Source organism: Myxocyprinus asiaticus, chromosome 32 (assembly GCF_019703515.2).
Source record: "Myxocyprinus asiaticus isolate MX2 ecotype Aquarium Trade chromosome 32, UBuf_Myxa_2, whole genome shotgun sequence".
NCBI lineage: Eukaryota > Metazoa > Chordata > Actinopteri > Cypriniformes > Catostomidae > Myxocyprinus > Myxocyprinus asiaticus.
The window spans coordinates 26,436,113-26,448,767 of NC_059375.1; the positions used below are offsets into that span (position 1 = coordinate 26,436,113).

Here is a 12,655-nt window from a genome sequence, read left to right on the forward strand (position 1 = left end):
CAAAATATGAATTTTTTGAGAAAATCCCGCCTTTTTCATATAACGAATGTAAATGGTGACTGGATCTGTGAACTTTTGATTTGTCTGCAATATTCCAAATCTTTTAAAGTAATTCGATAGCTTTGTGAGAGGAATAGTCTGAAATTAAAAGTGAAGTATTTTTCATTTTGTAATTCTGTCTTTGGAATGGCTTTGAATTTGATATTTTTATGGAGAATTTCTGTAATTTTGGAACTTGACAGACCCAGCCTCCTTAGTCATAGGGGTTTAGAATGACATGAGGGTGAGTAAATGATGACAGAATTTTTATTTTTGGGTGAAGTATCCGTCTCACATACAGTGCAATTATACGGTTTTTGAAAGTGTGTTTGTACTAAAGTACCTGAAGTGTCCATGCTGTTCTGGGAACTTCTACTGTCCTGATTACACACCACAGTTCCCTGAGAGTCAGAAGAGAAATGGGAGGCCATGGACTCATGGTGTGATCGAGAGTGCTTGTAGCTGTAACTGTCTGTGGAAGAGTCTGTGCGTGTGTCACTTGAAATTGAGGGCTCCCTCCCTGACAACAACAAAAACAACAACAGCAGAGGGCATTCAGACATAGTGAAAGTTAGCCATAGCATGCCAACTGCAACTGCACAAAGCCCATTTGTTAAAGGTGAAGGGTGTAATTTCTGTACCACTACAACACCAAATGAAATTGCTGAAATAAATTACTGTTTTCAAACAGGTTTACTAAACACTCCACCCAACTGCCATTGGTAAAAAAAAACAGGCAATCCAGCTCCAAACTCATACCATTGGTTGAGCCAATGCTGCTGTGTCAGTCTCAAACAAATAGAGCAATATTTTGAAAGTGGCACAGAGCTACTCTGTTTACAGTAATCAACCTATGCATTTCTTACTTATAGTTGTCTATCCACATTAAGCTGGGATAGGAAAAATACATAAAAAATAAAATAAATAAATACATTCGTGTCCCACTTACTTTCATCCATGGAACACAAAAGAAGACTTTAGGCAGAACGACAGCCTCAGTCACCATTCACTTTCATTATACAGAAAAAAGTGAATGGTGACTTAGGTACAATACACATCCTTCCTAAAATCTCCTTTTGTGTTTCACAGAAGTGAGTCATACAGGTTTGGAACAACATGAGTAAATGATGACAGAACTGTAGAATTTTTGGCTGAACTATCCCTTAAAAACAGATTGATTCTAGGAATTTTAGAGGATACAGTATAAGAAGTACATCTTCCTTTTTGTTTAACTCCTCTTTGCCTCACCGGAGTCTTCGCTATCATATCCAGCCTTGCTGCTCTGGTGCAGGTCAAGCTGTGCAGCCAGTGTGTCCTGCGATGACACGGGCGTCCCCCGGGGGTCAGCATACAGCAACAGGAGCGGCTGATAGTGGCCCTTTATACATCGTGACACCACGTCTTTCCACTTGGGACCGATCTGTGAGAGTTTAGCAAATCCAGTTTAAAACCCAGCTTCTGGTCAGCCTTTCATTACACAATTATAAAAACTAGCACACTAGAGTGTGTCATTACCTCCTTCACATGTGCATCATCAAAGTACATCCACTTGCGTATCTTGGTCTGGAAGAAGAAGGTGGAGTAATGCTTGCCGTAATAGCACACCATACCCACAAGGTAGAGCTCTGATTGCTTGGCCCGCTCATCCGTCACACGGTAGAACAGCTGGAGGGCAGAGAAAATAAAGGGAGAAATGGCTGTGATGGCCAATCAGATGTAGAGTTTGCTGTTTTGAAGCCACCCACACTAGGCTGCAGTGAGGAGTTTATTCAGTTGACTAAATATTGGCCCATTAGCATTTGCAGAGAGTGTCTTGACTTAAAAGATTATCAAAATGAGCATTTTCTCTAAAGAAACGTCAAGTAAACGTGTGAGAGTCCATCAATATTTGTCTAAATGTGCATATTTTTGGACAGAAAGTTCTAATGGATGGTATTTACTGAACCCATGGGGAAAAAATCCTTGCCATGGAAAATAGACTTGACTGGAACATGGATTTTTGTTTTTTTTAATTATAGGTGGCCAGCGTCACTTCCAGGTTTTTTTGGCACCCCAGAAATCCTTTTAATGGGTGTTTCTATTAAATTAAGCTGAGAATTCCTCAAAATTGCTGTTTGTGGAGATGAAACACCCAGTTTCCAAAAGATTATTGGAGATTTTGGCTTCCTAAATTTTCATCAGGATCAGTGGATCAGGACAAAGTCAGAATTTTACTTAAATTATGATACTTCATGGATCACCATCATTGTGATCGTGTCATCTGTAATAAGATCCAATTGCCCCGCAGCTGCTGTTGGTAGATTTGAACAACTCTGATCGCAAACAACTGTTTTTAATTTCCATAACAAAAACGCTGTGATATAAATGAGGCCAAATATGATCTGATGATGATCTTATATGAATAAGACAACCATGTAATATCTAACGGGATGAACTGCTCCCTGTCCTCTACCGCAGGGTGTACTGGCTGTTTATGAATGTATATGCAAATAAAAAATAATTTAACAATTCTAAAATTTGTCTTTGCATTTATTTTGAATGCGGTAAGTAGCTTGTTCAATCTAAATCAGATGTTTGCATATTGAATATGTCAAATGTTATTATGTTAAATGCAAGTAGACGAATAATTTAAGCATTAAAGATGCATATTGCGTGTCTGATTATAGTTTTTATTTTTATATGCCACATTTCTCAGGCTTTAGAAGTGTGTAAAACATGTGAGAATGTGTATTCTTCAACCTATGACCAAATAATACATGCTTTAATCAGAATCAGAATGAGCTTTATCACCAAGTATGCTTACACACACAAGGAATTTGTCATGGTGACAGAAGCTTCCAGTGCAAAGAGAATACAAAAAATATACATATACAACATAAACATACATAAACACATAAACATAGGGCAACAGTTCAAAAAGGTAGTGTGCTAGGTGAATGGGGTCCAAAGCAATTTTTCTAGCCCTTTTCCTCACTCTGGAGGTGTACAGTTCTTGGGAAGGTGAGAACCAATAATCTGTTCAGCAGTCCAGACTGTCCTTTGAAGTCTTCTGATATCTGACTTGGTAGCTGAACCTAACCCGACAGCTATTGAAGTGCTGAGGACAGACTCAATGACTGCTGAGTAGAACTGGATCAGCAGCACCTTTGGCAGGTTGAACTTCCTCAGCTGGCGAAGGTAGTACAGCCTCTGCTGGGCCTTTTTCACAATGAAGTCAATGTGGGTCGCCCACTTCAGGTTCTATGAGATGGTAGTGCCCAGGAACCTGAATGACTCCACTGCTGCCAGTGTGTTCAGAATGGTGAGGGGGTCAATGTTGGGGCGTTCCTCCTGAAGTCCACAATCATCTCCACTGTTTTGAGCGTGTTCAGCTCCAGGTTGTTTTGACTGCACCAGTGTTCAACCTCCGTTCTGTAAGCAGAATCGTCATTATCTTGGATGACGCAGATGACTGTGTTGTTGTCTGCAAACTTCAGGAGCTTGACAGAGGGGTACTTGGTGATGCAGTCATTGGTGTACAGGGAGAAGAGTAGTGGGGAGAGCACACATCCCTGGGGGGCACCAGTGCTTGTGCTGGAAGTGAATTTCCCCAGTCTCACTAACTGCTGCCTATCTGTCAGAAAGCTGGTGATCCACTGACAGATAGAGGTGGGAACCAAAAGCTGGGTTAATTTAATCCATAGGAGAGCAGGAATGATGGTGTTGAAAGCCGAACAGAAGTCCACAAATAGGAACCTTGCATAAGTCCCTGGTCTGTCTAGATGCTGCAGTATGTAATGAAGTCCCATATTGACTGCATCATCCACCGACCTGTTAGCTCCATAGACAAACTACAGGGGATCCAGAAAGGGTCCAGTGATGTCCTTCAGGTGGGCCAACACCAGTCTCTCAAATGACTTCATGACCACAGATGTCAGGGCGACCGGTCTGTAGTCATTCATTCCTGCAATCTTGGTTTTCATTGGGACAGGGATGATGGTGGTGTATTTGAAGCAGCTGGGAACTTCACACTGCTCCAGTGATGTGTTGAAGATCTGTGTGAAGATGGGGGCCAGCTGGTTAGCACAGGCTTTTAGACAAGTGAGTGAAACACTGTCTGGGCCCTGTGCTTTCCTTGTCTTCTGTTACGGAACACACATCCTCTTCACAAATCTTAAGTGCCGGTTGAGTAGCAGGAGGGGGGAGGAGGGGGGTTGCAAGAGGTGTTGGTGTGGTCACAAAATAGAGGTCAGAGCGGGTGTGGGGTGTGAGACTAGGCTTTTCAAATCAGTAAAACACATTCAGGTCATCAGCCAGTTGTTGAATCCCTACAGTGTTGGGGGATGGTATATTGTAGTTGGTAATGTCTTTCAGGCCACTCCACACTGATGCAGGGTCGTTAGCTGAAAACTTGTTTTCCAGCTTTTCAGAGTAGCTTCTTTTAGACGTTCTAATCTCATTTGTCAGTGTGTTTTTGGCCTGATTACATAATATATTATCCCCACTTCTGTAAGCATCCTCTTTGGCCTGACAAAGCTGCCTGAATTTTGCTGTATACCATGGTTTGTCATTGCTGTATGTTAAATAAGTTCTAGTAGGAATTCACATATCCTCGCAGAAACTGACATATGATGTCACAGTATCTGTGAGCTTGTACAGATTGGTGTCTGCAGCTTCAAAAACATTCCAATCAGTGCAGTCAAAGCAGGCTTGTAGTTCCAGCTCTGCTTCATTGGTCCATCTCTTTACAGTCTTTACTAAAGGTTTAGCAGATTTTAATTTCTGCCTGTAGGTTGGAAGAAGATAAACCAGACAGTGATCAGAGAGTCCCAAAGCTGCTCTAGGGACAGAGCGATATGCATCCTTTAATGTTGTGTAGCAGTGATCCAGTATATTTCTGTCTCTGGTAGGGCATGTAATGTGCTGTTTGTATTTGGGCAGTTCATGTGTGAGGTTTGCTTTGTTAAAATCCCCAAGAATAATAATAAGTGAGTCTGGGTGTTGTTGCTCTGTGTCTGTGATGTGATCAGCCAGCTTTTGCAGTGCTGAATTCACACACGCTTGTTTAAAACTAGTTAAAACTAGATTTGTAGATAGTTCAAAAAGAACCAACATACATTTCTTCTCTATAAACAACAGATATGCCTTTAAATAACTTTTATTAACATAAACATACATTATTAGATTATATAATGCTAAATAGATTATTAAAATTGCAATGTTGCCCATATCCACCACTGAAAGCTGCTGCTCAAAAGAACCTGGAAGTGCACTTGTCTGCTGTGTGATGTCACAGTAATTTAATCTACAGTATTACATAATACAAGTATGAACTCCTTTTGTAATTTTGTATACATTGGTCAAAAGTCAAAGCTTGAGTCCTAGACCTTTCAAATGGAAAACAGTTTGTACAAATTTAAAACAATTTACAGTAAAAACATGCAGAATTTTTTTTATTATAAAAGTGAACAAACAAGCCTCCAGAGGCATGTTAACAGCTAAACTGGTCAATAAATAAATTCCAATTAAATCTCATACATCATATAACTGGGACTCAGTGTTCACAAATTATCTTACAAAAAGGTCCTTGTGAATAATATGTGAATGCTCTTACACTTAGTGAGGCCAAGGATATCTAGTGTCACAAAGATTACACTTTGTTCCTTTCTTTTCTTCTAGACTGCGTCAAAAAACAAAGAGGGAGCTAGAAGCTCAAGGTTACTGTGTTGAGGTGATGATGAAAAAGGAACAATGGTAGTGTGTTTTCCGTGTATGAGTCTTACATCACCCAGCCGCAGGCACGTCCCCAAGCTGTGGATGACGTCTTCAGCCAGATCAGAATGGTCCGAGTCCCACACCAGGCCGATGCTGATGATCTCCGGGCAGTTCATCAAAACACGTCTGATCCGCAACATCTCTCCACAGTTACTCTGGGATGCAAAAAAAGAGATACAAAATACTTTATTCGTCTTTTCTGCACTAATTTTAGGGTGAATCTTTGTGGAATTCTGGGGAATGGATTTAGATTTGATAAAATGTGTTAAATGGAATTTAACAGACACACTTATCCAGGGTCCCCACACCTCTTGACCAACACATTTCCATGACTCTTTCAGTCATTCATGATTACTGAATAAAGAGTTTGGTAACACTTTATTTTAGGGATCAGAAATTAGACAGTAATTCATGACTAATAATTACACTTGTAAGTGACTAGTTATGGATTTGTTTGGCATTATTAAGTATTTTCTAAGCCTTTATTGGCTGATTTTTTTATTCTTTCTTTATAGCCCCTTTACTGTACATTTGCTTTTGTCATAACAATTAATTTATTAGCTAAATACAAAACATATCAGCAGCTAGTATGATGCAAATGACATCCTTTATAGGTTCTCAGTACTCTGTGTGAATGTGCTTCTTATAAGTATATAAATACATGTAGAATGCATCTAGTATTTCAACAAAGCAGGGAAGGTTAGGGTTAGGTTTAGGGTTAGGGGTTGGTGTATGGTGTCTGTGGGAATAAACACAATAAACACGTTGATGCTCATATACTGTATGGTAGTATTTAAGTAGGGGTGCAAATAGTATCTAACACAATTTGCACTTAGTGCAAAGAAGACACTTTTAGTTGCTATTTACACAAAGCAACAAATGTCTCTGCCTTTTATATTTATTTTATACTTATACGCTGCACATTCACACAGTGTAATAAGAACCTATAAAGGATGTATTTTGCACCTTACTAGCTATTGGTATCATATGTTTTTACCTAATAAGTTCATTGTTAGAAAAAAAGAAATGTAAAAAAGCTATTAGGCAAGGGTAAAAAATCAGCGAACAAACATTTAATACATACCTTATAATTCTAAACAAGTCTGTAACTAGCCCATTACAAGTCCAATTATTAGTCATTATTTACTGTCTAATTTCTGATCCCTAAAATAGAGTGTTACCAAGATTTTAAAAATTGCCCTCACAAAAAAAACAAAAAAAAAAAATTATTGAGTTGAGCACAAAACAATTCATAGATTCACTATATACATTTCGGTAACACTTTATAAAAAGGTTGTATTTGTTAAATTCATTAACTACATTTATAATCATGAAATAACAGTGAACAATACTTTTACAGTATTTATTAATTGTGGTAAATTTCTACATATACATATTTAACAATGAAAGTTGTATATGTTAACATTAACAACTGTATATGCAATATGAACTTATACAAACAACTAATGCATTATAGTATTTTAATCAAATAACATTAATCAAGATTAATAAATGCTGAAAATAAAAAAATAATTGTTTATTATTAGTGCATGATACCATATGCATTAACTAATGTTAACGAATAGAACTTTATTGTAAATTGTTATCGAAATTTCAATTACTTTTCCCTGACTCTCTAGGATTTTGTTCAATTCCATGACTTTACAGGCCTGCAAATCCAAAATTTTAAATTCCCTGATTTTCCAGGTTTACTGTGACCACGGGGACCTTGCTTATTGGAAGCTGAAAGCCCAACCAATAAGCCAAAATATTTAATAAACAAACATGCAAAATGGGGGATGTGTAGAAGTTTGCGAATGACGGGTGTTTGAATTTTGGTGTGTGAGAAAAGGTTAGGAGAAGATGAAAGGAGTGCTTCAAACAGAGCTACACAGTCCAGCAGGACCTTATGTTCCGCACCCAATGTTCTAGCTGAGCTCGTTGAGTCACCGCCTCCACCGAGCGCATTGGCAGCGGCATACGGAAACAGGCAGAGAAAAGCACTGGCGACGAGCACCACAGCCAGCCTGACCCCTTCCATCAGGGTAAAAAAACCTAGCTGGGCACTGCCTTTGTGGCAGGGAGGAAGAGAGCGGGGTGGCACCAGGCTGGCACCAGATCTGGGCAGGAAGGGATTAGACAAAGAGCCCAGTCTCTTTCTCTCTCTCTCTTAGTCACTCCATTACAGACATACACAAACACACAGCCAATGAACAGACAGCAGTGGTAAGACTGCTGAGATCTGGGACAGACACACAAGTGTCCCATTAGAGATCATTGTCAGCCTCAGCTCTGCAGTCTGTCCTGCCGAGCGCATGGAATTCAGACAAACACATGCTATCAGGCCAGACAACTAAGCTCCTAAAGATCAGTGACATTAAAGAACCGTGCTCTTTTTAATTTCAGTAAAGCCATTTCAGTGAATCAACACAAAAATCTCTGAAAATAAAGTAATGGATTTCAGCTCAACGTGATTTGTATTCATCTTGCTGATCAGATACGGAGAAGATTCCAAAGCTGCTGACACAGATGTCTCTATAAGCACATGGAATGAAGCTACAGTGTGTTTCAGGTGATGAAATCAGCCACCTTCTGTGGCGAGGGTGAGGGTCTGCAGTGTGTTGTAAAAGCTGATCAGCATCTGGTATGTAAGGCAGGACTCTGTGAGTGTGTGTGTTGTGGGTCTGTTTTCTGCATAGTGGAGTGGAGCAGTGAGATAAAAACAGTGCTGGAACAAGCTGCCTCTCTCAGGCTAAGAACAGACCGTCTTGTGTGTTTCTGTGTTTGTAGCTTGAAAAAGGTTACGTAAACTTTTTTTAAACTACTGGGGTGAAAATCAAAATTTGGGCAAACTCAAGTTAAACTTACAAGGCATATACAAACAACATACAATCTGAATTTAAAGACATTCTGAAATTGCATTAATGCATTTAACAATGCATTAAACTGGTGGAGTCACGTGACGGCATGCGAGGTTCGGACGTGTGAACGGCGAGCTCTGCGCACTTTGCTAGTTTTAACACTATTAATGTCATAAACCAATGAGATTCGATACACTCTGTTCCATAACTGTTCTCGGAGGACAATATGTCAAAGAATTCAAAATCCTCGGTCTCTGGAGACATTAAAAGACTCTTACTTGCTCAAGCTGATGCTCCTGAGCAGGCGCGAGCCAGGGAGTCGATTTGGTCGGAGAAATGTTGAACATGTCAGCAATGCTGACTTGGAGGATCTTGCTGTAATACGTCGATTGATCACTGCCATGGAGACGAAATTCACTGAGGTGGTTACAAGAATGGGGGATGCTGAGAAACGGATCGATTATCTGGAGTCATCAGAGAGGGAATTATCTGCTAATCCGCTAGGTGGATTTGGAGCGTGTCCGGGAGAAGTTGGAGGACTTGGAGAACCGTAGCTGGCGGAATAATGTCCGTATTGTTGGAATTCCTAAGGCCGAAGATGGTGAGGATATGGTGAAATTCCTGGATGTGGTCTTTCCGAGTCTGCTCGACATAACAGGCCATAAGATGGAAATCGAGTGAGCTCACATGGTTCCGGCTCAGCGATCCGCTGAGGGAGACAGGCCCCGATAAATTCTGCCCAAATTTCTGAGATCATCCGATAAAGATCTCGTGTTACGCAAGGCGAGGAGTAAAGGAAGGCTTTCTTGGAAGAACCACAGCATTTTCTTGTTCCCAGACTTTGCGAATTCGACAAGAGAGAAACATGATTGATTCAAGGAATGCAAGAATCTCTTACATCAACGGAAGGTCGCTTTTGCACTAATGTTCCCGGCCAAATTGAGAACAGATGCTAAGGATGGCCGTAAAACATTCACATGTCCCCTGCAAGCGATGCCCTTCATAAAGTCAATGGACTGGTAAGTTATTTTGTGGTAATCACGTTGCAGCCAAATGGACCGACTCACTGAACATCCACTTGACTGTCCGAGGAAACTGAGCTTTTTTTTTCTTTTTGTGCTGGTTCCGCCCATCGGCAGGAGTTTGTTTTGTGGAGTAACACTCCTTCGGGACAGCTGTGTGGATGAATCTGTACATTCTTTGTGTTTAAGCCTCCTATTGGCTGGAGTTTGTTTTGTGGAGTATTTCTGTTAAGTCATTGGAGTGATTAGGTCATTTGTTGCACCCATGAAGCAACCGAATAGGCCGGCTCACTGAACATTTATTTGACTGTCTGAGGAAACTGAGAGCCCTTTTTTTCTTTTTTTTTGCTGGTTCCGCCTAGCGGCTGGAGTTTGTTTTGTGGAGGAACACACCTTCGGGACAGTTATGTGGATGAATCTACATGTTATTTGTGTTTATTCCGCCTATTGGCTGGAGTTTGTTTTATAGATTAGCTTTTGTTGTGTAATTCTGTCTCACAAAATTTTTATAGAAACACCAGACTTGGGCAATTCGATGGCAAAGTTGTCACGGGGGCTCTCGTAGGTGTACATGGATTGTTTGAGTTTAGAGGGATGGATGCCAGTTGGTGCTGTTTTTCTTTTTTCTGTTTGTTTGCTTCGGGGTGAAGTTTGGGGTTTGATTGTTGCACTAATGTTGGAATGTGGTCTTTATAATTTTGTTTTTGACACACAATCTATTTTTTCTAATGTGTCAAAATGTCAAATGTTAATATGAGTGGATTGTCTCTCCACATGGAATATGAATGGGTTGGGGCACCCCATAAAAAGAAGGAAGGTTATTTCTCTTCTTAAGCGTAAGAAATATGATATAGTCAAATATGATCAAGAAACGCATCTTTCCCTTTGGGAAGATATGGGGTGGACATGTTTTCTTTAGTGCTGGCTCAAGTAAGAGCAGGGGAGTCATTATACTGATAAGTAAGCATCTACAATTCAAATGTCTCAAACTGATTAAAGATAAACTAGGAAGAGTCATTATTGCTTTAGCAGAAATTCAGGGGCAAAGTCTTATTTTGGCTAATATTTACGCCTAACGTTGATGATCAGGGCTTTTTTATAGATCTTGAAGGGATGCTGCAAGCCACTGGCACCCCTTATGATATAATATTGGGAGGAGACTTTAATCCTTTGATGGACTCAGTCCTTGATCACAGTGAAGTAAAAGTGTGTAAGCCCCCTAGAGCAACATTGACGCTTCACAGGATGTGTAAAAATCTTGGACTTACAGATATTTAGAAACTTTTTAACCCATCTGGTAGGGACTATACATTTTTCATCAGTCCATAAGATTTATTCTAGAATAGATTTTTTTTTTTTATATATATATATATCTAAGTCCCTCATTTCATCTGTTGTTGATTGCTCAATTGGAAACATTTTAGTCTCAAATCTCACCCTGGTTAGTTTAGAGGTGTTGTCACATATGGAGAAAAGGAAATCATATAGTTGGCGCTTTAATGTATCCCTTTTGCAAAATCCTTAATTCCAACAAATGTTAAAGGCTGAAATCAATGTTTATATGGAGACCAACTGGTCCTCAGTATCCTCTGTGGGTGTGGCTTGGGAGGCACTTAAGGCGTTTCTTAGGGGCCGGATCATACAGTATGCTTCATTCACCAAAAAAATCCAAAGCACGAGAACTCATGGAGTTGGAAGGGAATATTAAAAGTGCCGAGGCAGAGCTGAAGTGCCGAATGTCGTCTGATAGCCTCAGAGAATTGACCCGACTGAAATACGTATATAATACTATATTGTCACGGAAGGTGGAGTTTTGGCTATTCAGGGCAAGACAGTCATACTTTGAGTTGGGAGACAAGGAAAGAAAACTTCTGGCTAGATATATAAAACAGAGAGAGTCTTTTTCTACCATTGAAATCTGCTGGTGGTGAAATATTTACCTCAGCCATTGATATTAATAATGCTTTTAAAGAATTCTATCTTGATCTCTATAGTTCCATGTCTTCGTCTACTGATGAGGATATTAGAAACTTTGTGGAACCATTAGAACTTCCTAAACTGACAACTGAGCAAAAAAATTATCTTGATTCTGAGATAACCTTGGAGGAGCTTGGCGAAGTAATTAAGGCCTTGCCTACAAGCAAGCCTCCAGGGCCAGATGGCTTTGCCGCTTTGTTTTTTAGATCTTATGCTACAGAATTGGCTCCACTTTTGCTAGAAGTTTATATGGAATCATTAAAGAATGGAAAGCTTCCGCCAACCATGACGCAAGCCCGGATCAGTCTGATCCTTAAAAAGGACAAAGATCCAAGTGAGTGTAAGAAATAATATCCAATTTCCCTGATCCAGCTAGACGTTAAAATATTGTCAAAAATGTAGGCTAACCAATTAAGTAAAGTTATGACATCTCTTATACATATAGATCAGGCGAGGTTTATTCTGGGCCGTAGCTCTTCTGATAACATTAGGCATTTCATCAAAATCATGTGGTCAGTGGCGAATGATCAGACTCCGGTCGCTGCCATCTCACTTGATGCCAAAAAGGCATTTGATATGGTAGAATGGGATTATCTTTTTAAGATTTTGGAAATGTACGGGTTCGGGAATACTTTTATTGTTTGGATTAAGTTACTTAATAGACACCCGGTAGCGGCGGTACAAACGAATGGATTAATTTCAGATTATTTTACTCTGGATAGGGGCACCCGGCAGGGTTGCCCTCTTTCCCCATTATAGTTCTGTCTTGCCTTGGAACCATTAGCAGCCACGATAAGAAAGGAGGATGATTTTCCGGGGTGGTGGAGGGAGGTGTGGCGCATAAGCTTTTGCTTTATGCAGAAGATATTTTATTATTAGTCTCCGACCCTACTAGATCTGTGCCTTGCCGCCACAGAATTATTAATTCCTTTTCTAAGTTCTCGGGATACAGTTAATTGGTCTAAATCCGAAGCTTTGGCTCTGACAGCATACTGCCCGGTA

The 12,655-nt window shown here is 40.0% G+C and overlaps 1 protein-coding gene and 1 long non-coding RNA gene across 3 annotated transcripts in view; one reads left to right on the plus strand and one right to left on the minus strand.

Moving 5' to 3' along the window:
* LOC127423599 (uncharacterized) overlaps nucleotides 1-12,655 on the plus strand; it is a 419,204-nt gene that overhangs the window by 237,916 nt on the left and 168,633 nt on the right. The window lies entirely within an intron of this gene.
* usp54b (ubiquitin specific peptidase 54b) overlaps nucleotides 1-12,655 on the minus strand; it is a 146,119-nt gene that overhangs the window by 22,560 nt on the left and 110,904 nt on the right. For both annotated transcript variants that reach the window (XM_051668025.1, XM_051668026.1), the window contains exons 8-11: nucleotides 5,802-5,948; nucleotides 1,555-1,704; nucleotides 1,288-1,459; nucleotides 383-559 (exon numbers count right to left, since the gene is read on the minus strand). In XM_051668025.1, the coding sequence (XP_051523985.1) occupies nucleotides 383-559; nucleotides 1,288-1,459; nucleotides 1,555-1,704; nucleotides 5,802-5,948 (646 nt within the window). The remainder of the gene's footprint in view (nucleotides 1-382; nucleotides 560-1,287; nucleotides 1,460-1,554; nucleotides 1,705-5,801; nucleotides 5,949-12,655) is intronic.